Raw genomic sequence first — 27625 nt, forward strand, 5'->3', positions numbered from 1 at the left:
TGGATATAGTTGCCATATATGTGATTTCAAATTAATTTTGCACCAAATGGGCAATACAAGTCCGAATTTAAAAGATACAAATGCTTCGGCATATTTAGTCTTTTGAACTTTAAATTATAATTATAATCATAGCGTGTATGATTGAATTCTCGCATAAAAACTTTTAATTGTTATGTGGAGCTCTACTAAATTAGCAAAGTGGTGTAGGGTATCATAAAGTCGGCCCTGCCCGACTTTAAAACTTTCTTTACTGGTTGTAAAATACAGCCCATTTTACTAAAATATTTGTTTTACACCATCTTTTGCTCTTACCTTTTTTTTAAATTACGGAATTAAAACTCAATTTCATTTTTGGCGTTAATTAATTTCGAAACTTGTTTCTTTGCTTTATTTTCGCAACACGCAACATATTTACATACTTATAAAATACATACATAATATTACGGATATAATTTGTGAAAAAAGACGATGTTACTTCCATACTACATATTTACAATACAAAGTTACGTGACATTGTCATTTGATTGTTAGACGACACAACATCAACCTTCAATTATTTCGTTCGAATAAAAAGTTATACATTCAATACATACAAAGATATTATTTATGGCGTTATTTGCCGGTTTTATATTTACGATTTTCCGTACATACATACATTTATTGTGGATATGCATGTATGTGTGAGAGCTTATATGGTAGCTTAAATACAAGGATTTTTTTCCATTCATACCAGATTATCACAAACAAATTATTTCGATGAAAAATTAAAAACCACTTAACACCTATTTTCCTTTAATAATAAAAAAATAACAAATCTAAAGTAAGGTTTCCCTGTGGGGGGTCGCACCTCTGGCAATGCCGTCAGCATAAAATCCTTTCACGGTGTAATGCACAACAACATTGCGGGTAATTTAGTAATTCTGCGGTCTTAAAGCCCTCCGTTAGCTCTGTTGCTGTGGTTGCTGTTGTAGTTGTCGTAGATCGTTGGTAAATTTGTTGTTTTGTCATGGTGGCGTGGGCATCGTTGCGCTGTTTAGCGGTTTTAATGCAACTCATTGAATGCTGTTTGCAAAACAAAATGTGAGTTATTAAAATAATTATAGTTAGCCACGAATGTTGATTGCCAGATGACCCTGTTTGCATTGCTTCGGGATGCTCACCTGCAATAAGCAAAAATAATAAAAAAAGAGAAAACAATTGTGTTAATGTGAAACATTTGGTGTAATTAACAAAGCGATTGTATTGAAATTTGGAGGTAAAAAATATACATTCGCACATTTTATCTTACTATTTAAGTGTAGATATGTTTTGGACTAAAATATTGGTAATAAATGCAGTAAGTATTGAGTATCAAGTCCTGCCCATTTTGGAAGTTATTTTAGCCATATCCATCTGACAGTACTCACAGCGTCACGCAGATGATCATTGCGGGTATATTTTTTGCATGCCATGTAGCGCGAAGGGATCCCCGACATGGCCTTAATATACAATTGAAATTTAAACATTTTCAAAAAGAAGAAGAAGAAGTGGACTATATCAGGACTCTAAAGTCGCGAATTTGTAGTGTTTTCGGGACAAATTTTTCCAATGTTGCCCTTAACCAACTCTCAATATTGTATAGGTGGTGACACTTCTAGTCACTTTACCCTACAACACTATGTGTTGGGGGTATTATAAGTTTGATTGGGCCAAAAATTATGTAACACCTTGAAATATTGGTTTCCCACATATGGAGTGGATATTTTGAAATATTTCTTCGCCTTACAACACAGGTTGGGGTTATTATATGCAGATTGCTCCTCACGAAAATTTTCGTAAGTGTAGGGTTAGACTCGGAAGGGCTAGGCCTATTGCTTTTAAAGATGTCCGCAATATATAGGGGTTGAAATGGACCAACAACTAATAATATTCCTGATTTTGATGTCGTTATAAAGGTCACAAATAGAAACCAAAGAACACAAAATCTCGCATGAAGTTAGAGTTTAGGACAGCGGGTAGAATGTACCATAGAAATATTGGGATATGCCGAGTTTGAAAATTGGTCGGATGTTCATCTCGCGTTTTATGAGCTTAAAGGCTATTCAAATTACTGACCCTTTGTATGGAAGGTGCCAGAAAAAACTGGAAAAAGTGAAGATGGAGTATCTTCACAGCAGATCTTATGTTAAAATAAATATAGAGATCTGTAAAATTTAAAAGGAAACGGATGATAATTTCCCTTTCTATTAGCGATTTGGTTATTGGAAATGATGGCCCATACAAAGGGAGGTACCAGACACCTGATCTTGTATTTTCAGAAGTATTTGGATATGCGAAGTTGATTATTCAAAATTTTCACCCGTTGTGGGGGAGGTACTTGATGGAATTGCTCGATATTGTCCATTTTTGCACTTGACCTATCACTGATGCAAATATTAGAATTTGCAAAATTGGAGCAAAATAGGGTGTTCCTTTCTCTTTCTTTGGAGTATAATTTTTTTTTTTGAAAATTCCTACCTTTGTGAGGTAAGTACCTTAAGGAGATAACCGATACTGACCATCTCCGAACACGATCTATGTTTGACAATAAGATTACGATGTACCAGGTTTGGGCCAAATCGGATACTTCCTTCGAAAGTTATCGTGTGCACCAGCCAGACAGACGGAGATATGTACAAACGGACACCCCTAGATCGAACCCATATGTTTTGAAACGGATTTGGCCATTTAAGGCCTATAACCGTTGTTTCGAGGAACACGTTTGGCAACATCAAAAGTTATATATACACTCAGTAGCAGTTCAAGCAGATTCAATTTTCGCCAACATTTTCTAATTTTCTTACCCTTTATTGTTTGGATTCTTTGGTTCATAAAACAACATTTAGAAATAATAAACCGGTAACAGAAAATTTTGGGATTTTGGTGTGGAAAATATATATATATTTCCAGTTTTTTTTACATTCATTTAGCGCTGATAAAAAATTAAAATAAATTTTTCTCTTTATAAACTTTCCCCCATTTTATATTCATCGCAAATTTTAATAGGTCTATGATAACAGACTATCGAAATGAACCAACTTAATAAGAGCTTCAAAACTTTGCCTTTATCTCTGGGGAAATTAAACGTTGTATTTAAAGTTCTTAAGATGTGTTGTTGGTTGTTGTTACCAACTTTAGTTATTTGGCAGTAAAATGTAATGAACACCTTAGTATTAAAACATATTCACCACCTACATACATATATACATATCTTAAAGTCGGTGTACTGATGGCAGATTAATGATATAACTTGTGCAATCACCATTTATGTGTTATAATTTGAAATTGAAAAAAAAAATATTATTGTATGTAATGATGGGAATAAAAAACGGTGTGTACGTTTCATGTGAACACTTTTATTTGTTTAAAATATTATAGTTGTTTGTCGTTCTCATTCTCAATCTCATACCGATGATCAGCATATATTGCTCAAATGTTGAACCTCTAATTCCTTTGACGAAAAAGAAAACGAAAGTCTTTGACTGGAATTCTTCTTCTTTGACGCTTGGGTAGAGAATATTTTGGGTTTTTTCCCACTATGACTTGTGTGAGAACAACAATGCCACAATATTTAAAGTTCCATATCTCAAAGGAGTTGGATGCCAGAACACACTAATCGAACCATCGCCGGTTCGTCTGTCAGACCTTGTCTCCTAACAAATGTCCTCAGACAAAGGACCGCGAAAAAGATGATAAATTACAGCAATATCTACCAATTAGCCTTTAGACAGGTCGTTAGAGCAGTCCTTGTAAACAAGAGTTGTTCGAGTTAATACTTCCGGTTAGATACAGGCAAAATGCGATTTCGTTTATTTGTAGATCATCTAGCTTTATGCATGAGCCAAAAGCTAAGCTAGCTATGCTTTAAATTCCAAATCCTGAACCTGCAATCGGTAGGATCCATGAAATGATGACCATAACACATTATGAATTTTTGTTGACATTTTTATATAAAAAAACAAGTAAGCAAAGGCTATAGTCGTGCGGGGCCAACCATGTGATACCCTAAAATTTTAATGTTTTGGTCCTTTTGAACCACTAAATATACATTTTTAAAACAATAGGATTCTATTCTGACCCTAACCTCCATGCAATATTTCGTGGGAATCGGACGATAATTGCGACATGAATATAATACCCTCAACAAATAGTGTTGCAGGGTGTAAAAATATTAAAAAATGTACAAATCAAAATTGTATGTCAAATATGAAAAAATCGCATGCAAAAAAAATCTTGGCAAACATAGATTGCTCCTGTTTTGCTATATACCCGATATCTTGGCTATCAGTATCTCTGTAACGGTCAAAAGTGACATTTTAATGTATTTGTGATTTCGCTGGGATTAAAAATATTCTCGGTTTTGTGGAAATTTTCGTATTTTTTTACACAAATGTTATGGTCGATTTTAAGCGCTAAATATTGTCCGATGACCGAACCAAATTTAATGCTTTTCCCCAGCCCAAAACTCTAGCCCTATGCTAAATCCCGATCCGAACTATACAAAACGTGGAACTTATCTGCAAGCTAGTGTGTAGGAGGGACATATCTACATCTATAAAAAAGAAAAATGTTTGCATGCACTGATTTTCTTGAAAATTTCCGTGTATTCTACAACATCTCCTGAATGTACTTGGAACTGAAGGTATAGCATCAGAATCGGAGTTACCTCCCAAAAATTTAGATTTTATATGCATATATCTATTGATTGATTACAGGTACAGTCCCCAAATTTGGAACGTGTAAAGGAAATAAATAAATTTACCAAATTATATTGAAATCGGTCTAGATTTGGATATAGCTCCCTTATACATTTTCGACTGATTTCATGTATTTGATGCACCAAACACGCCATGTATCTCTGCCTTCAATAACATTTGATATGTGTAACGGAATTTAAAAAAAAAAACATACATTTGCCAAATTATATTGAAATCGGTCCAGATTTGGATATAGCTCCCATATATATTTTCGGGCGATTTCACACATTTGATGCACCAAAAACGATACGTATGCCCGATTCCAATGAAATTCGGCATGAGTGACTAAATTTGGTACAAAAATAAATTTGTCAAATTATATTGAAATCGGTACAGATTTGGATATAACTCCCACATATATTGTCGACCGATTTCGTTTATTTGATGTACCAAACATGATATGTATGTTCTATTTTAACGAAATTTGGAGTAAGTGAGGGGATTTGATCAGAAAATAAATTTGTCAAATTATATTGAAATCGGTTTAGATTTGGATACATCTCCTATATATATTTTCGGCCGATTTCACATGAAATTCGGCATGAGTGTCTAAATTTGGTACAAAAATAAATTTGCCAAATTATATTGAAATCGGTACAGATTTGGATATAGCTCCCATATATATTTTTGACCGATTTCGTTTATTTGAAGCAGCAAACACGATCAGAAAATAAGTTTTGAAGCGCACCGGGGTTCAGCTTGTCAAATCACATGTCAAACGTGGCGACAACACAATAATTTATACCATTATGTGGATGCGACTAAAACTAAGGAATTTTCTTATGGTTTTGGAATACATAATTGGACTACACATTCCCCAATTTTCGTTTTTTTAGGTGTTCATAATAATAAATAATTAATTTAAAATCAAATGTTGTGATTATCAGGTCTTTTGTTTCAAATAATCCTCCTAGATTATAAATGTATAAAGTATTCGACTGTGTTTTGAAAAAATCAGGGAGACAATAATTATGTCCTCTGGTGTACCAATGGGAAATTAAAATAATATTTTAAAATGTTGATAAAATGTATTTTCATGAAATCACCATTACTATAATTTCGTAACAAAAAAAAAAACAAGTAATAAAGCTGCAAGTTCGGCCGGCCAGAACTTTGAATACCCTCCACCATTTAGAACGAATTTGGCAATTCTCAAAAACAATAAAATCCGTTAAAATCGTAGAAATACCGAATGTAGCCGTTATATTAGGGTCAATACGACGACATGGACCTGCATAGGTAATTTTTTTCATAAACCATTACCATATTCAAATGCCAAACTTAAAAAAAGAAATCGGTGAATAATGTAGCTACAGTCATCAAAATATCGATTATCGGGAGGTACCATTATATAGGGGCTATACGAAGCCGTGAACCTGCACAAACAATTCTCTGTCTTAGGATTTAGCATTCATTGCGAACTTTAAATACTAAATTTGACACAATTCCGGTGAATAATGTCGTTAACATCATCAAAATACCGAATATCGGAAGGGGACCTGCACAGACAGTTTTCTATCTTAGGCTGTAGTATTCATTAAGAACTCCAAATAGCAAATTCGAAACAATTCCAGTTTATAATGTCGCAAAAATCATCGAAATACCGAATATCGGGAGGTACCGTTATATGGGTGCTATACGAAGACGTGGACCTGCACCTGTTATAGGCTGTAGTATCCATTTCGAACTTTAAATACCAAAGTTGAAACAATTCCGGTGAATAATGTCTCTAAAATAATCAAAATACCGAATATCGGTAGGTACCGTTATATGGAGGCTATATGATAACGTGGACCCATTTACGAACTTAACTTGCCTACTGGCAAAATATACATGTGTGCAAAATGTTAACCTTCTATCTCAATTCGTTCGAAAGATTGATTTCGTGATTTCAACAGACAGACGGACAAACAGACGAATAGACAGACGGACATGGCTAAATCGTCTTAGAATTTTACGCTGATCAAGAATATATATATACTTTGTTGGGTCTGACATGAGTATTTCAAGGAGTAACAAACGGAATATCAAAATTAATATACCATCCATAGTATGGTGGAGGGTATAAAAACATATTTAATGACACCACTTGAGTACAAAACCTAAAGGATTTACTTGTTATTTTTTTAATATTCGCCCCCTTTCAATGACTACTGCGTTATGATTTTAATTTTATCTTATTAATGTTATGTGAAATACTTGTAAATCATATCCAGCCTGCACTACAGTTAAAGCTTACACATATTTACTACACAGTATATTTCTTGAGCAGTACGAACAAAATTGACTAATTCTATATAATGCAACATAATACCACATATCAATACCCGGTGGTCATAACTGATTTCCCATGAAATTTGGTGTTAAAGTTAAATGAGTTGCGATATAAAGTTTTTTTTCTTTTCATGAATAAAGTATCGAAAACTTACCACTGAGTACATGCACACGTATGCTAGTCATTTCTGCATTTGACGGAGCACATGAATACTTTCCGGAATCGGCCAAATCGGCATTTTGCAAAAGCAAATACGATGTTGTTATATCGCCTTTCTCGGTAACCACCGAAACACCACCTCTGGTCGAGTCATAATTAATGAGCTGTAATTGTAAAAGGCATCAAAACTCTTAATAAAGTTTCTTTGACGATACTTTGTTAATTATCGTGTATGTACATTTGGGGCGTGTGGAAATGAAAGTAATGGGATGGTGTAGTCAATATGACGGTGAATCTGTAATGCCATATTCAACCAAATTCAGGAAAAAACAAGTAAAAAAAGATAAATTTCGACCAGGCCGAACCTTTAATACCCTAAAACTTTCGGCAAAGAAAACAACTGTTTATAAAAGTATCTGTATTCAAACGTGTTCCACTTTAAACTACAGTGAGACCATTTCCTTTCAAAACAGCATAAAGTGGGTAAGGCCGTTATATGGGGACCATACCAAAACGGAAACCTCCATAGACAATTTTATACTTCAAAGATTGTCATCTACAAAATCTTCATAAATACCAAATTTTAAAAAATTTCGTGGGTAAATGTAAATAGGATTAACAAAACGCCTAATATCGGTGGATATCGTTATATGTGCGCTATAAAAAAATGTGGACCTAAATATTCAATGTTCTGTCACCGGAGCTAGAACTTATTATATAATATAAATACCAATTTTTAGACAAATCCTTGAAAAAATATTTCAAAAATCATCAAAATATTGAACATCGGGAGAAACCGTTATATGGGGTTATACAAAAACGTCGATCTATACCTACATTGTTTCGCCATCGGAGCTAGCATCCATTATGATCAGCAATTACCTATTTTTACACCAATCCTTCAAAAAATATGGTAAAAATCATCAAAATACCGAATATCGGGAGGTTCCGTTGTATGGGGGCTATATAAAAAGGTGGACCTATACATACAATATTTCGCCGCCGGAGCCAGAATCTATTATGACCTACTAATACCATTTTTTAGACAAATCCGTGGAAAAATCATAAAAATACCTAATATCGTGAGGTATCGATATATAGCGGATATACCAAAACGTGGACCGATATATCCCATTTGCAATACCAACCATCCTAGACACAATACAAATTGTTCTACCAAATTTTGAAGCTCTACGTCAAATAATGGTGGATGTTTCGTGATTTCAGGGTATAAAAATAAACCTTTGAAGGCTAAACAAGTAAAAAGCTGTAAGTTCAGCCGGGCCGATCTTTGAATACCTTCCACCATTTGGTACAAATTTGGCAATTTTCAAAAAAATAAAATCCGTTAAAAATTAGCCGTAGCCGTATATTAGGGTCTATACGCCGACGGGAACCTGCATAGGCAACTTTTGTCATAAGCTATTACTATATTCAAATGCGAAACTTGAAAAAAAATCTGTTTATAATGTAGCTTAAACCATCAAAATACCGAATATAGGGAGGCACCATGGGGGTTATAAAACGTGGACCTGCACAGACAATTTTTTTGGCTGTAGTATCCATTGCGAACTTCAAATAAAAATTTGAAACAATTCCGGCAAATAATGTCTCTAAAATCATCAAAATACCCAATATCGGTAGGTACCGTTATAAGGGGGCTATACGAAGACGTGGAACTGCTCAGAGAATTTTCAGTCATAGGCTGTAGTATTCATTACGAACTTCAAATACCAAATTTGAAATAGCTCCGGTAAATAATGTCTCTAAAATCATCAAAATAGCCAATATCGGTAGGTACCGTTATAAGGGGGCTATACGAAGATGTGGACCTACATGGCCTATTTTATGTTTCATGATGTAGTATCTATTACGAACTTCAAATATAAAATTTGGAACAATTCAGGTAAATAATGTCGCTCAAATCATCAAAATACCGCATATCGGGAGGTACCGTTATATGAGGCCTATTCGAGGTGGACCTACATGGCCCATTTTTAATACCAAAAGTCCTGCAGATATAATACACATTCGGGTAAATTTTTATCAACTTACTTCATTTCGTTCGGAAGCTAAAGTAATTTCCACAGAAGGACAGACATTGCTAAATCGACATAGAATTTTATGGTGATCAAGAATTATATACTATGTGGGGTCTAAAATGCATATTTCGAGATATTACAAACAAACTTAATATACCCTCCATACCATGGTGGAGGGTATGTAAATTAAGTAATTAATTTTTTGTGCTAACAGACCATACTTTGTCTAGAATCTTCAAAATAATGCAAATTTGACAGTATAATAGGGGGATTATGACCAGTCTTCAAAACCTACGACTTTTGTTGGAACTTAATATATCTAACATCTGTATGTATGTCACATTGTATGGGGGGCTGAGTTAATATAAGATTTGTTGAAACTGAAAATGAAAGACACAAGCAGTGTGAGATACGGACGATATTTTTTAGCTAAATAAATAACAAACTTTTGAACTAAAACCAATTTATTGTTCCCAAGAAGGTTATAAAAATTTCGCCAATATCACATTTCAATACCCTCAGATATTATCTCTACCCAAAACAAAGTATCACTTTTAATCGAATAATATTGTTTAAAAAAAATCTCTCTTGTTGATGATGATTACGATAATGGCATTACAATAGGTCAGATATAAAAAAAGGAGAGTGAATAAATACGTAAACATAAATTACCTCTTCGTGATGATACCAAAATACGTAGGCAGGTGGCTCAAGGCAAAATTTCACGGTGCATGTAAGATTTATGGTGCTACCTTTGTCGACATAAAGGTCAGGACCGCCATAGATGCTGGCCGTTGGCACTGTTAACACATTATGGTTGAAACGATGTTTACGTTGGGATGTTGTTGTTGATGTTTTGTTGTTATTTTTTTTTTTTTTGTTTTTTTTTTGATATTTCATTCAACAGTCCATTTTAGATGCCGAAATTAGCATAGCGAACGTACATAGAAAAGAAAAGTAAGAAAAATTTTATGGGAATTTGTTGGTATATCAAAAAAATTGTTAAGTCTATTTTGGTGTTTTCTTGTTTTGTCTGCTAAGGGTTATAAATATTTAAAGATGTAATAAATTCCGTAAAATATTTCATAGATAAATTCAATTGAATTTTTTCTGGTTTGACCAGACGGTAATCGTTATATGGGTACTACATAAATTTAAGTTAGAGCCAGTTGCTGTCAGAGAAATAAAACTTTGTTCCTTTATCACTGAAAAAAAGTTTAAAAAAGAAGGCACACAAGAAGATAGTTTTTGTGTAAAGGAAAACATTGTTCTGCTATTTATTTACGGCTTATATTTGAATTTCGAGTCTGTAAACTGTTAGAAAAATACTGTGAAAAATTCATGAGCTCTTTTCGAAATACAAAATAAATGAACAAACAAGTAAAAAATGAGCTAAAATAAGGCCGAGCCGAACTTTTTATACCCTCCACCATTTGGAAGAAACTTGAACAATTTCAAAAAAAAAAAAAATCTGTCAAAAAATACCGCTCGAATGAAAACCCTTATATGGGGGGCTATACAGCGACTTGGTTCTGCGTAAGTAATTTGTGTCATAGGCTGTAGTAACGGTTCCGAACTTTATATACGAAACTTGAAATTTGAATTATGAAAATACCGAATATACCGTTATATGGGCTCTATACTAAAACGTGGACCAATTTCGACAATTCTCTTCTGAGGGGTAAAATATTCAGAAGTAACCCCTTGTGTGGGGTTGAAAAACTTGGTAAAATATGGGGACCATACGATATCGTGGACATATATAGATAATTCTCTTCCAGGGGATAAAGTCCTCGGAAGGCACTTCATGTGTGGATTTTCAGATAATTCCATTGAAAAATGTGGCTAAAATCTTCAAAATACCGAATATCGGGAGGTGCCGATGTATGGGTATTATACGATATCGTGGACCTATATAGACAATTCTCTTCTAGGGGATAAGGTACACACAAGGAAATCCTTGTATGATTTTTCAGACAAATCCGTTGAAAAATGTGGCTAAAATCATCCAAATACCGAATATCGGGGGTAACGTTGTATGGGGGATATACGATATCGTGGACCTATATAAACAATTCTCTATCAGGGGGTAAAGTACTCACAAATTACTCCTTGTGTAGAATTTCAGACAATTCCATTGAAAAATGTGGCTAAAATCTAAAATTTTTATTTCAATGAGTTACAAACGGAATGACGAACTTAATATATCCTCCATACTATGTATGGTGGAGGGTATAAAAATGCAATATGATCTTCAATACCAAAATTTTAAGCTTATCAAACTTTAATACAGTGGCGGCTGGATACAATTCATAGAAATCAGTTGTTGCAAAATCGTCAGGCAAAATCCCATTATTGTTGTTTTTATAAAAACAACGTTTGTTTATGAGTGGAGAACGATGGTAATGTTTACCATGGGGTAAGGCAGGGAATACCTAGGTTTCGGAAAGAGCCACCAATCCTCATCAGTTCCCTTGTTTCTTGTCTGGGATATTCTCCCCAGAAGTTATTTTAAAAAATAACTTCTATGACAAAAAACATTTTTTACCCAAGTGACGAGATCGTAAGCTCAATAGAAGAGGAACAAAAGAATTACATAAAACTAAAATTCTTTTGGAAAATCTTCTAATTCTTACAACCGCACTTATAAACATTTACATCTTTCTCCACTTGTTATGCTTTCGTTCAACCTGAACGAAGTAACATAACCATGTAAGTTTGTTTTGTCTGTTACAACAATCGCTAAATTTAGTGTTTCAAATTTCATGCCTTCAAAGACATATTTTAGATTCATTCTTTTCAGGGTAAACGAGCTAAGATTAACAAATCTGCTTACTATATCTGACGTTGAAGGGGCCCGTCTGTTCGGCGATGTCGTTTGGAAAATCGTAACTTATACTCAATAATTTGCTAAAATGTACCCAGATATATACCAAAATCAAAACAAGTAAACAAAGGGTATAGTTGCGCGTGGTCGACCATGTTATACGCTATAACACTAGAATATGCTGAAAACTCCCTTATATCAAAATCGAATTTGGAAGATTTCGCTTTTGAAATGATGTCATAGAGCCCTGTCCAGATGTTACCCTTGTTTTTTTGATCGGGGGCATTTAGCGAATATTAACGCAGTCCGTCGCGTAAATAGGTATTCAAAAAAAATTCCCTCGAAAGCTGAGGGGCATTTTGTAGATAAATATAATCCAATTGATATCTAAAATGCTAGACTTCTTCCTTGTCCTCAACTCTCTTGTCATGCAAAATTACGGGTCGATTGGTTTTCAACTGCGACATTTAGAGCGACTTCAATATCAGAAAAATTTTAGTTTTTTATTTTTGGTCCATTTTAACCCCTAAATTTACATCTTAATGAACAATAGGCTTTAATTCCGACCCTAACCATACCCCAAAGAAAATTTCGTGAGGATCTTATCATAATTGCGACCTGTATATAATACCCTCAACATATAGTGTTGTGGGGTGTAGAAAAACTTTAGAAAATATTTTTACGCGATTTTCTTACATTTTACCCCTTCCTGGCAACAGACCATTCTAAATTGTGTGAATTGTGAAAAGCAGTCTACCGGTTCTTGACTTATAGGCAGAATAAGTCAGATATATTCTATTTACATTCAGGGTGAGATGAAAAAACTGCAACCAATTTCAGACTGCTGTCATTTCTAAGCCACTCGTCCAGCAGCTGTTAAAATTATTTCAGTGACAGTTCATTACATTTTTAACAAGCGAACAAAAGCATTTTGGTGAGAATTTTCCAGAAATAAAGATATTCGTAATGCAATTCAAGCGTGATAGTGTGATTTCTTTATATTTGGCTGGAAAACTATAAGTGGCTATCGTTAGAGCACTTTAGCATTTAAATGCGAATAAATCTGTTGTGTCCCGTAAAATCGCTCGTTACCGTGACGTAGTCCGATGTCAAGGAAGTGCATGGAAGAAAACAGCAACATCAGCAGAAATGGTTCGAAAAGTAAAGAAGCGACTTGATCGAAACCCGTATCGCAGTGGCCGAAAAATGGCTCGTGAGCTGAACATATCGCAATATTCCATTCGTCTAATATTAAAAAATGAACTCGGGATAAAGCCATTGAAATTCCAAAAAGTACAATAACTTATTCCGCAACGGAAAGAAAATTGACTCAAAAAAGCTAAAGAGTTGCTTCGCTTGGCCGAAAGTGGTGAACTGCTGAATTTTGTTTTCTCCGATGAAAAAACATTCGTTGTTGCTTCGCTCGGCCGAAATTGGTGAACGGCCGAATTTGGTTTTCTCCGTTGAGAAAACATTCATTGTCCAGCAGTTTATAAACAAACAAAGTGATCGTGTTTACTTGCCAAAGAGGTCAGCTGAAAATGTGCACCTTCGGTTGGCCACCAGAACTCAAGCGCCGGCCTTGGTGATGGTGTGGGCCGCCATAACAGCCGACTGTCTCTCCCCGCTCGTATTAATCGACCGTGGCTTTAGAATAAATGCCGAATATTATCGCGAAAATATTCTGGAGGGTGTATTGAAGCCTTGGGCACTCAAACATTTTGACCGCAGACCTTGGACATTCCAACAGGACTCAGCACCAGCGCACTGAGCAGAATGGTTACAAAATAAGGTTCCTCACTTCATTTCCAGCGCACAATAGCCACCAAAATCTCCGGATACCAATATGTTGGACTATTGTGTCTGGAGTATTTTGGAAAGCAAGATTGGAACTAAAAAATACCAAAGTGTCGATCACCTAAAGCAAGCGCTTCGCCGAGAATGGGCCAAAATACCGCAGAACAAAATTTGGGCAGCGAGTGATGGTTTCAGTGGCGTTTAAAGGCCATAATTCGTGCCAAAGGTGACCAATTCGAACAAATCTAAACATATTCTAAAATCTGAAACTATTTCCGACATTTCCATTCAATAGAATTAATAAATGTAAAAATTATGGCGTTTGACTTTGTTGCAGTTTTTTTTTATTTCACCCTGTATATCAAACTTGCATTCTAGCCTTTATTCCCATACTAAATATTTAGTTTCTACCTCTATCCGTTCACATAATACCAAATGGTACCATTATAGAAGTTTAGTATCATTATAGAACTATTCATAAAAGTTCGAATTTCCAAGATCACTTTGGTACATCTATTCTGCACCTCCAATGTGACTTTCATTCCAAATTTCCGAATTTTAGCTCATTCTGTTTGTCCAAAACAAAGTATGAGTTTTTCAATACATTTTAGTACTTTTCGTATCCTTTTAGTACGAATTTCCAAAACTCCATCTTTATCACAAGCCTACGCACCATGACTGACCCTCGTGCAAAATTTCAAGATTTTAGCTTTAGCCGTCTCGTCTGTGTCTCAATTCTTGGTCAGTCAGTCAGTTTTTTCAATACTGTTATCCTAATTCCAAATTTTAGGATTCCAACCGTATAAGTTAATACAAATCCAAATTTTATTAAATTTAGTATCATTTAGTACTCTTAAGTACGGATTTCCAGAGCTTAGATCCCAATCCTACACTTCCATTGTAACCCCAATTCGGGATTCATCAGGATTCCAAAATATCGGTTCGCCCAAATGTCCCACATATGGCAATCTTTAATTACAAAATGCAGGATACCAGCTATATCGTTTCAACCTCCTACACTCCGACAGGAAATTCCAACTCTATTGGTTCTTCCAAAATTTATATTGTACCACATTTAGTGCACATAAGTACGAATTTCCAAAATCTTATCTTATTTCCAAGTTCCAGCCGTTTTGCCTGTGCGTTGATGAATCGTTACGTCTGTCAGTCATGTACTTTATTCTAATATTAATATAGACATCCCTAATTACTTTCTAAACTTACCCACAATATTCAAGTGTATAAAATAACTCCTGGCTGGCTGTGTAGATATCTGGCATTCATATGTGCCGGCATCACGTTTTTGTACCCATTTGATTTGTAGCGTCCAATCGCCAATGTCGCTAAAATGTAAAGCTTGGAAACGCAAATCCGATGTATAGGTGTATGTGCCCACGGTAAGGATATGCGAATCACGATGTCGTATCCATGAAACCTTAAAAGAGAAAACGAATTTTAAAAACATTTTCGTGGAATATTTAATCGGCGATAAAAATAAAATGTCTTCAAGTATTTATAAAAATCGTTCTGTAGAAATTCAATTCCTAGAAATTTCTATTTTGGTAATGACTTACTGTTTTATTTCCCAAATTAATTACACGACAATTCAAATATGCAGTCTTTCCCATTAATGCTGTCACATTGCGTGGTGTTGTCGGATCGACATATGGCTCTATCCAGGGTGGGGGCGTGTATGTTGGCAGCGTTGTTCTGTATGTGGTTTCATCGTACATTTGTATTGCATTAAATGAAACGGTGACATCGGCATTACATTGCTCTGAAATGTGAAAAAGATTTATGAAATAAATATTTGTTAAGCATAAAAGATTATTTGTATCTTCAACTTTATAAAACGAAAATACAAATAACAAATACAGGGTGAGATGAAAAAACTACAACGAAGTCAAACGCCATAATTTTTACATATTGTTTTTTTATTTTAAATTTTATTGAATGAAAGCTCAAAAATTCGGAAATAGCATCAAATTTTAGAATAAGTTTAGATTTGTTCGAATTGGTCACCTTTAGCACGAATTTTGGTCTTCAAACGAGCAATGAAACCGTCACACGCTGCCCGAATGTTGCTCTGCGGTATTTGGCCCATTCCCGGTAAAACGTTTGCTTGAGGTGATCGACACTTTGGTATTTTTTTGTGACAACCTTGATCTCCAAACTACTCCAGACACAATAGTCCAGCGGATTGGTATCCAGAGATTTTGGTGGCCATTGTGCGCAGGAAATGGAGCGTGGAACCTCATTTTCACCTTTGGCACGAATTTTGGTCTTCAAACGGGCAATGAAACCGTCACACGCTCCCCGAATGTTGCTCTGCGGTACTTTGGCCCATTCCCGGTGAAGCGTTTGCTTGACGTGATCGACACTGGTATTTTTTAGTGCCAACCTTGCTTTCCTCCAAAATACTCCAGACACATTGGTCCAATGGGTTGGTATCTGGAGATTTCGGTGGCCATTGTGCGCTGAAAATGGAGCGAGGAACCTCATTTTGTAACCATTCTTGGGTGGCGCGTGTTGAGTGCGTTGGTGTCCAAGTTCTGATGAAATGTCCAAGGTCTGCGGCCAAAATGTTTGCGTGCCCTAGACTTTAATACCCCTTCTAGAATATTTTCGCTATAATTTACGCATTTATTCTGATGCCACGGTCGAATACGAGCGGAGAGCGACCATCGGCTGTTATGGCGGCCCACATCATCATCATGGCCGGCGCTTGAGTTCTGGTGGCCAACCAAAGGTGCACATTTTCAGTTGACCTCTTTGGCAAGTAACCACGATCATTTTGTTTGTTTACAAACTGCTGGACAACGAATGTTTTCTCATCGGAGAAAACCAAATTCTACAGTTCACCACTTTCAACCAAGCGAAGCAACTCTTAAGCTCTTTTGAGCCTATTCTCTTTCTGTTGCGGTGTATGTTCTTGCACTTTTTGGAATTTCAAAGGCTTTACCCCGAACTCATTTTTCAATATTTGCCACGTTCAGTTCACGAGCCATTTTTCGGCCACTGCGTTGCGGGTTTCGATCAAGTAGCTTCTTTACTTTTCGAACCATTTCTGCTGATGTTGCTGTTTTCTTCCGTCCACTCCCTTGACGTCGGGCTACGCTACCAGTATCACGGTAACGAGCGATGGTACGAGATACAACAGATTTATTCGCATTTAAATGCTGGAGTGCTCTAACGATAGCCACTTGTGCCACTTTCCAGCCAAATATAAACAAATCACACTATCACGCTTGAATTCCATCACGAATGACTTTTTTTCTGGAAAATTCTTTCCAAAATGCTTTTGTACGCTTGTAAACAATAAAATGAGCTGTCACTGGGAAAATTTAAATGGCTGTCGGACTAATGGCTTAGAAATGATAGCAGTCTGAAATTGGTTGCAGTTTCTTCACATCACCATATATATCAACGCCCGAGCGAAACCCCCAGGCTAGAATACGGCTAGGAACACATTTTGGCCAATTAAGAATTATTTTTTTTTTCTCAAATATCATCTTTTCTGGCGAATCAGGGCATTTTCTTATTTGTATCTAATTAACATTTAATTTGAGCCTATTTCGTTTTTAATAGGAATTTGTGGAACATTTAAAAAAAGGTTCAAGTGAAATTAATGTAAATTGTTTTTTATTATTTTTCATTTACCATTCGTTCAAGTTTCTGTGAGAAAATTTCTAGTGTTATATATAATTTGCGGTTTGTCTATGTAATTATGATATTACAATGAAATTCCGCATAATTACAAAGTTCTGTGAATAACAACATTTATGAACATCCAAATTAACTTTGATTCTTGGTAGTAAAGATTAAACGAACAAAATTCACTTCTGTTGCACGAAAACACACAATTCCCAACCGCACGACTATTACAAGGACACATAAACAAATACACGTACACATACTAGTAATTTAATTAATAATAAGCTAAATAATATTTTAAGCAATGGCATTTAAGGCAGTTACCCACCAGCACCATCACCACCACAAGCCTGTTTTTTGTTTCGTTCGTTTCATGTCAGTGTCCATTATGAAGTATGATTTATTTTTAAACATTTGTTAACACTCATACGCCAGCCACGGTTGTTGTCGTTATTGGCAACACATTTATTTGTTGTGTACTCGTACACACGGCTGTATGTATGTGTAGGTACACTCGCTCATGGCGTGCTAACATTTTCACCTAATATTCGTGAAACCATGAACATGAAATTATAAATATCACGCTATTTTCTTATCAAACTTCCTTCCGATATAACCGTAACATTTGCTGTGTGTTGTTTTTTTTTCTGGGGGAAAACACAGCGTGAATAAAGATATTATCGCAAGCAAGGTTCATATAAATACCATATATGGTGGTACTTGCAATGAAGTACTTCCGAAAATATTAGAATTCAATTACGTTACAATACGTAGGAATTATGAATTAACAAGCAACGGGTCGCAGTATAATTTCCTTAATATTAGTGTGCAAAGGAAAATATATCATGTGCGCCACTTTTGATAGGCAAACGTTCACTTCTCTCAAATTTATTATTAATGAGTTTTTATAGCGCATTTTCTGCATGGTCAGTAATTGATTGATTTTAAGTGCGATTTTTATAAAAAAAAAAACAAGTAAGCAAAGGCTACAGTCGAGCGGGGCCGACCGTTGAATACCCTACAACACTATAATAAATGATACAGTTTATATAGGCCAGATGCTCGAAAGAATTCCACAAGATATTGTGACAAATAATAAAAGAAAACCATCAGGTTTCGTTCTAATTTTCGAATAATAGAAACTTGAACTAATTTGCTCATTTCCAATTTATAGGTAGATGTTGCACGTAAATGGTCTTCCTAGATCTGGAACCAATATTTCCCAAAGACCTATAATCTCTCAGAAGTGGCAAAAGATTAACATTTATTATTGGTTTTTGACTGAAACGCATCTATATGAGATACAGACATTTGACTATATTCTTCAACGAAATCAGCCTTAACGAAATAGTCAGAAGTGCGTCTTTCCTGTATTTGTGAATTCTCAAAAAAGTCACTGGAATGGATATTTTCGTATTTTGTCTACAAAAGTTGGCAAACTATTTCACACATAGAATATTTTTGGATGGCCATCTAAAACTATTCGGCTTTTGCAATGTCCGGTAACCTCCATTCAAATGCGATCGGGCGATAATTACGACTTGCTGACAATTTTGCAGTTTTTTTGTCCATTTCAACCCGTAAATATATGGCGATTATCTCCAAAAAGAGTAGGCTTCTATTCTGACCCTCATCTTATCCCCATGCAAAATTTCGTAAGGATCGGGCCATAAATGCGATCTGTATATGATATCCTGATATCCTAACTACTTAGTTTTGTTAGCTGTAGAAATATTACCAAATGTTTAATTCAAAATGAAAATATGCCAAAAATATGACAAAATTGAAAAAATATGAGAAAATGTTACAAAATCAATATTTTCATCTTTAGAGAAATATTTTTATGCGTTTTTTAGACATTTTTTCTTTCCTGCCAAGAGGCCATTCTGAATTAATGAGAACTGTTGAAATCAGTTCAGCCGTTCTCGACATATAAGAGATCTTTCAAGCATATCTTCTTTGATAGACATATATATCGCACATATTTTGCTATATATCCGATTTGTTGGATGTTAACATCAATGTAAAGATCAGAAGTAACCTTGTCATGGCTTTGTGATTTCGCCGGGATTTAAAATATTCGCGGGTTAATGAAAGATTTTGAATTTTTTTTAACAAAATAGATATGGTCTATTTTACCCGCTAAATATAATCCGATGACCACCCAAGTTGGTATGCTTCTTCCCCGCCCTAAACTCTAGCTACATGCGTTGATTGGTCTATAATTGCGACCTGTATAGCTACTGCAAAATCCGACATTTTTTCAGTATTTGGTCCATTTCAACCCCTAAACATTTGGCGATCATCTCCAAAAGAAATAGGGTTCTATTCTGACCCTAGCCCCACCTCCATTCTAAATTTCGTGAAGATCGGGCCATAATTGCGACCTGTAGAGTGATTACAAATTAACATGGACAGACGGACAGACGGACGGACGGACATACATAGCTAGATCGACTCAGCTCGGCGAGATAGGAAGATCCATATATACTTTCCTATGTGGGAAATCAACATTTCGTGGTGGTACATAATTTTTGGCCCAATCAAACTTATAATACCCCCAACACATAGTGTTGTAGGGTATAAAAATGTAAAAATGGCGTTTGACTTTATTCCAGTTTTTTATCTTACCCTGTATAGTGTACCTATTTTGCTATGTATCTGATTTCTTGGCTATCAGCATCACTTTAATGGCCCGAAGTGGCCTTTTAATATATTTGTGATTTTGGCTGGGACTAAAACTATTCGCAGTTTAGTGCAAATTTTCGTATTTTCTTACATAAAAGTTCGGGTCTATTTTACGTGCTAAATATTGTCCGATGACCACCCAAATTGGTAGGCTTTTGTCCAATCCTAAACTATAACTCCATGTAAATTTCTGCGTCGACTTCCGCAGCTGCTATAGAGAATTTTCTGTGTTTGGTCCATTTCAATCCCTAAATATTTTGCAATCATCTCCAAAAACAATAGGGTTCTACTCTGACCCTAACCCCAATTCCATTTTCAATTTCTTGAGGATCGGGCCATAATTGCGACCAGTAGGTTGATTACAAATTAACATGAATAGACGAACAGACGGACGGAGCGGCATACGTAGCTAGATCGACTCAGCTTGGCGAGATAGGAAGATCCACACATAGGTTCCTTTGTTAGGGACCAATATTTCGAGGTGTTACATAATTTTTGGCTCAATCAAACTTACAATACCCCCAACACATAGTGTTGTAGGGTATAATTAAATTTCATTCGGCAATTTCATTTGGCTGCTAATATATTTTTGTAAGAACCACTGTCTTCTAGCAAGGTTTACATCAGTTGATCTTTGACTTATTCAACAGATCTACTCATAGAAAATCTTAAAATCTATAAAAATGTCTTTAGAAGATCATTCTCTACATAATCATGTGAAAGATTTAATAATCGCCAATTTTCGTACTATCTTTAGCCTTTCACGAACAATAACAACTAAGTCATTCGAGTTCGGTTAAAGCCACACGATGCTAGTTCTATTATTTTACTTTATCCCCTTTTTTACTTTCCCCTATCATTGTGAACTATCCCCCCACTATGATTGTCATTAACTGTGCACATAAAGCATGAATACATGCATCTTCCCCAAACACCAACCCACACACACATACCATACCACACCACACCAACATACATATTTGCATACATGCATACGAACACAGAGATATTGAATTTTGGAAACGAGCGAAAAAGCCGTCATTCATACTTTACAAATGCAAATGGGGATGTTTATTGTCGAAACATTTTACAACTCGTCGCAAAGACTATTTGCATGTGGCGATGGCGATGGCAATGGCGGAGTGGAGCTGGTGCTGATATCGCAGCTATGGTGGGAGCTGTTGTTTGCCACGTTAAGATAGATGGGTCGATGTTGGTCGCTAACGTGTATTCTTTCTATTTGCATTGCATTTGCATTTATTCTTTTTTCCACCGAAAACAGCTGCAGATAAATTGCACCAAAGAGTCTCCTCTCAACTCCCCCGAACCACCGCATCGGCTTGCTGGTAATAAAGTAACACAGTTGATCGTCTGATCTCTTGCCGCCGAAGAAACAACACGTATTTGAATATATAAGCTACATATGACATGTGTTAGAGAGAGTGTGTGTGAGTGTGCTTATGTTTGTGCAGTTCTTTGTGTGCGTGCGCACTAGTGCATGTGTCCTGATAATATAGTAATCGAGGGAGCGTTTTATGGCAAAAGGTTAATTCCGACATATGTAAACAAATGCAAATTTTGTAACCTTTGAAATTTATATTTAGTCGATGAAGGAAAGGCAATTTGTAGTTTTCTTTGTTTCCTCCTCTTGTTGGCATGAAATTAAATATGCATTTATTTTCATAGGTGATGTTGTTTTCCTTCTATCTAGCTTACCAAATGATGTTATGTATTTTTCCTTTGATAAGACCGGGGTGGAAAATTGCGTTTTTCTAAGAAACTGAAAAGTTCCGGGGATGGAAATTAAGTAATGCACTTTTCATAGCATGTTGGTTCAGTTCTAATCCCGGAAGGTTAAGTGATAAAATACACATGAATTTTGTGTTCCTTTTCTTCGTGTTTTATATTCCGCAATACTATTTGTAAATGTGACTTAGATGTTGATTTTTACATCAAAATTAGATAATTTATATGTGTACTAGCTGACGTGGTTCGCGTTGTCCGTCCGTCCGTTGGAATCGCAATATTTATGGTACATATTTAAGACATGCACAGATGATTGGCATTGAAAAAGGGTAACTATCATCCATTGAGGTATTGTCCACATCTGAAATTCATCAGTTTCGACGTTTCTGCCAAAATTTCCGGCCGAATGAACCATAATTTGATGTTTATTTAAGGTTTTTATTTCGAGGACATTTATCTTTATGACAACATTTACAATTAAGATCCACTATTTTGTATATTCTCCATTAACTAGGTAGTACAGGGTGAGATAAAAAACTGCAACAAAGTCAACCGCCATAATTTTTACATTTTTAAAATTTTATTGAATGAAAGCAAAAAATGTTGGAAATAGATTCAAATTTAAGAATAAGTTTAGATTTGTTCGATTTGGTTACCTTTGACACGAATTATGGCCTTCAATCGGCCAATGAAACCGTCACACGCTGCCCGAATGTTCCTATGCTATGCTTCGTTAAGGTGATCTACACTTTGGCATTTTTTAGAGCCAACCTTGCCTTCCAAAATACTCCAGACACAATAGTTCAACGGATTGGTATCTGGGGATTTTGGTGGCCATTGTGCGCTGGAAATGAACCTGAAACCTCATTTTGTAACAATTGTTGGGTGACGCGTGCTGAGTGCGATGGTGCTAAGCCTTGTTGGAATGTCCAAGGTCTGCGGCCAAAATGTTTTGCGTGCCCAAGGCTTTAATACACCCTCCAGAATATTTTCGCGATAATATTCGACATTTGTTCTGATGCCACGGTCGATTAATACGAGCGGAGAGCGACCATCGGCTGTTATGGCGGCCCACACCATCACCATGACATTGAGTTCTGGTGGCCAACCGAAGGTGCATATTTTCAGCTGACCTCTTTGGCTAGTAAACACGATCATTTTGTTTGTTTACAAACTGCTGGACTACGAATCTTTTTTCTAATCGGAGAAAACCAAATACGGAAGATCACCACTTTTGGCCAAGCTAAGCAACTCTTTAGCCCTTTTTAGGCTCTGGATTTACCCCGTTTTTTTTTTTCAATATTTGCCGAATAGAATATTGCGATATATCCAGCTTACAAGCTATTTTGCGGCCACTGCGACGCGGGTTTCGATCAAGTCTCTTCTTTACTTTTCGAATCATTTCTGCTGATATTGCTGTTTTATTCCGTGCACTTCCTTGACGTCGGGCTACCAGTGTCATGGTAATGAACTATGATACGAGACACAAAAGATTTATTCACATTTAAAGGCTGGAGTGTCCTAACGACAGCCACTTGTGGTTTTCCAGCCAAATATAAAGAAATCACACTAAGACGTTTGAATCCCATCACGAATAACTTTTTTTCTGGAAAATTCTCGCCAAAATGCTTTTTACAAGCGTAAACGATATAATGAGCTGTCACTGGAATAATTTTAACAGCTGTCGGACGAGTGGCTTAGAAATGAAAGTCTGAAGTTGGTTGCAGTTTTTACATCTCACCCTGTATGTATATTTAGTAGAGCTCTTATCTCCACTAAATTTGAGGAAAGCATGTGTCTCTCGACTATCTTGAAGATATATGTGGGAGCTATGTAAAATCTGAAATGATCTGTATAAAATTTGGCAGAGGTATTTCTGAGCTGTACCTGATAGCTGGCACCAAATATCGTTGTTTTAGAGTGCATTTTACGGGAGTGATGGACATAAAGTATAAATCGAATAATAAAATCTATGTGCTTTAAAATCTATCTAACTTTATCTGAGCCGATTTTCATCAAATTTGGCACCCTTTCGTTCAGGCTGAATTTGGTTTTATGTACCAACCTTAGATTCATAATAATAATTTTTAAATCGGATAAAGATAGGTGAGCTATATCTAATTTTGAAGCCATCTCGATAAAATTGGACAAATTTTTATTTAATATCTTTTTACGAATATGCTTGTTATGGGGTTCATATTACGGCTATGCTACTTAGACTAATATTACACAATTGGTGCACAATAAAAGATACATCGGACGAAGATATATATAGGAGTTATATGTTATAACTGACAGATAATCTCCAATTCCAATATGGTTCGTCCTTGGGTCAAGAAAAATATATTTATGTTCACAAAAACATGCACTGGCGGATAGATGGTTGAGCATCCATAAACCGACTCAGAAAGCGATTCTATGACTATCCTCAAAAGTAGCTAATCGGTCTACCTCGTTTCCTTCTCCATGTTACAAACAAATACCCTGTCCACAGTATGATGTATGGTATATAAAGGCTAACAAAATTTTGATCCAAAAATGCAAAATAGTCCTTTTTGACAATTTCAAAATTTTCAAGTATTTTTTTTTTTTTTTTTGAAGTATAAGGGATATGAACATTTCTCTTCTTTGGTGACTTATAGTGAAATTCGATGAAGAATAGTTTTTTTTTTTTTGATGTTACTCCTTTGAGGAAAATAAATATTCGGTCGTTTTTATCACTTGCTCACACTCCGTATTCTTGTTAGGTATTCATAACAACTTCACACGATAGTTGTGGTCCATTTTACAGCTAAATATAATCGAATGGTCATCCAAAGACTGGACTTCTTTCCTGTCTTCATTCTCTTTTCATGCTAAATATACATTTCAAAATTGTAAGTCAAAAGGAAAAAATCGCAATCGCAATAAAGAATATGACAAAAATTGAAACAATTTAACAGAAAATATTCACTTTTTTAGGCCTATTTTACTTTTCATAGAGTTTATCCTTTCTGGCAAGAGACCATTCGGAATTGCTGAGAAGTGTGAAAATCAGTCCATATATCCCATATCTTAGCTATCAGTATCATTGTAATGACCAAAATTGGTCCATTTTTCTATCCATTTCAACCCCTAAATATTTTGGAATCATCTCCAAAAACAATAGGCTTATATTAATTTGGACAGACGAATTAACATGGACAGGCGGACGGATGGACATACAAAGCTGGATCGACTCAGCTCGGTGAGATAGGAAGATCCATATATGGCTTCCTATGTCGGGGACTAATATTTCGAGGTGTTACTAATTGTTGGCCTAATCAAACTTTTAATACCCCCAATACATAGTGTTGTAGGGTACACAATAATTTCGCATAAAATTGAATATAAATCTTCGATTTTCTTGTAATTTTGCCCATACCAATATTTTTATCTGCATTAGATGAAGTATGAATATGGAAAACTTCGGTCGACTATATTTGATACCTCAGGCACATTTTAACATCATCTAAAAATTATCACATATCTCATGTAAAGTGAAGGAAGTAACCAATATAGTCCAAACCTGGCACGCCACAATATTTAAATCGTATTTACTTAGGACCAATAAGAAATGGACAATATTTGTTCATTCCTTCGGAACCTACTCCACAGAGGGTCAACAATTTTAATAATAATAACATAAGTCAAAATATCTTTAAATAATCGACCATTAGCTGAAGGTATACATCTGTCGGCAAAACCGAGTGATGCTTTTTAGCTTGTTCTTACCAAAACTGGTTTTATTCCGAAAAATTCGAATTATTGGAGATGGTGAACTTGCCCCTTTATTAAGATTACTTTGCGATATAAACTTTTAAATTGGATAATCACTTCGCTTTCTATAGACAAAATATTTTTTTAAAGTCAGAAGAAAATCGGGATTTAATTGCACTTTTAGACTACCAAGTCTCTTTCGACGAAATCAGTTTAACGACATTTAAAGTTGATTTAGCTTAAATTAGATTTATCTGTCGGTCTGGACGGCTGGTGCGCACGATAAATTTTAATCGTATTTTTTTACTTCGTAATATTTTTCCAAAACTTAGAGCGAGTTAAAAATGTTCAAATGTTATAATTTGGAATCGTTTTAATTGGTTTTATTACTAATATTTATTAAGTCGCCCTGAATGCATACCAATTATTAAAACATCACTTAAATTGCTTAATTATAACACACTCATCAAATTTGTTGGTAAATAAAATGGCTCAATAAAAAAGTAAACAAAAAAATTGCAACTACTCTCAAAACTTTGTTAATAACACAACAACAACAAATGATCAACGAAATGTGTGATTGCCACACACACACACACACTAATTGTTTTAGCATTCAAATAAAGCGTTAATATTGGTGATTGGTTTGAAATAAATTAAATGTGTTAAATATCCTAGAGGGGACTCCACCGACGATGTTGGCGATAATGGCGTTGATTGAAAATTGATTCGAACATTTATGCTGTATTGTGGCCGCAATAATTTAATTGTATGGCTTAAATAAATAATTACATACAATAATTATAAATAAAATACATTTGATTGAAAATTCATTAGTACGCAAAAACAATTGTTTTAACTGATGTGTGGATATGAAGTGTGTGTGTGTGCGAACAATTTATGGACAATTTTAATTTTTTTCGAACAAGAGAAAAATCACTTGAAATGTGGTTAATTAATGGCAATTGTCAGTTGCTGTTGAAACATCTTCTTCATCAGAGGATGGGAGAATGATTTTCAATTTTTTTTTTTTGGCTTACAGATTTTCCTCCAACTTGATATTTTGGAATCAGATTTCTGCTACATGAATTGCTATGTTTTTGATAATTTTACCGTTTTCCAATAACAATGGTGAAGTTAGGATTTTCATATTTTGTTCAATAATTTCTGGCCATAACTTGCATACATTCTTCTAAAATTCATATATGTTACCATATCAGATTAGGTATTTTCTTTTGTAGAATTATTAACATTCAAACCACAACACTTGCACACACATTTGATCGACCAGACACAATATTCTTATAAATATGCATATTCTTCAAAAATATTTTAGTTTAATTAAATAAGAATTTTTTTCTACGTACATGTCCAAATTGATTACAATATTTGTGTGTTCCACTCTATATTATTATAGGTATTGTAAACACAAATAAACAAAAAGAAATTTTTATTCATTTCCTTTTATTAAAATTTGAAGTTATTGAAAAGAAATCAATAAATTCGAGATAATTTTTATTTACAACTATTTTGTAGTTGTTGGTGCTGGCATAGCGCCACAAGGGAATTTTATGCTTTGGTCTTCTGTGAGAAGACGCTTTTGTCTTCTATGAGAACATCCTTTTGTCTTCTATGAGAGGACATTTGATCTTCTATGAGAAGACCTTTGACCTTTATGAGAACACCTTTTTGGTCTTCTATGAGGAAACCTTTTTGGTCTTCTATGAGAAGATCCTTTGTTCTTCTATGAGAAGATCCTTTGGTCTTCTATGAGAAGATCCTTTGGTCTTCCATGAGAAACCCCTTTGGTCTTCTTTGAGAAGACCCTTCGGTCTTCCATGAGAAAACCCTTTGGTCTTCTTTGAGAAAACCCTTTGGTCTTCTATGAGAAAATCCTTGGGTCCTCTTTTGGCTTCTAGGAGAA

At 35.2% G+C, this 27625-nt stretch overlaps 1 protein-coding gene across 5 annotated transcripts in view; it reads right to left on the bottom strand.

Moving 5' to 3' along the window:
• Window positions 1-358: 358 nt before the first annotated feature.
• The window catches only part of LOC131804467 (protein sidekick-like), a 360538-nt gene continuing 333271 nt past the window's right edge, over window positions 359-27625 (bottom strand). For all 5 annotated transcript variants that reach the window (XM_059127399.1, XM_059127397.1, XM_059127398.1 and 2 more), the window contains 5 exons: window positions 15450-15652; window positions 15100-15310; window positions 9924-10051; window positions 7205-7373; window positions 359-1160 (listed from right to left, as the gene is read on the bottom strand). In XM_059127399.1, coding sequence (XP_058983382.1) covers window positions 862-1160; window positions 7205-7373; window positions 9924-10051; window positions 15100-15310; window positions 15450-15652 — 1010 coding nt within the window. In that variant the 3' untranslated portion in view covers window positions 359-861. The remainder of the gene's footprint in view (window positions 1161-7204; window positions 7374-9923; window positions 10052-15099; window positions 15311-15449; window positions 15653-27625) is intronic.

The sequence above is a fragment of the Musca domestica genome, unplaced genomic scaffold (assembly GCF_030504385.1).
Source record: "Musca domestica strain aabys unplaced genomic scaffold, Musca_domestica.polishedcontigs.V.1.1 45, whole genome shotgun sequence".
Taxonomy (NCBI): Eukaryota; Metazoa; Arthropoda; class Insecta; order Diptera; family Muscidae; genus Musca; species Musca domestica.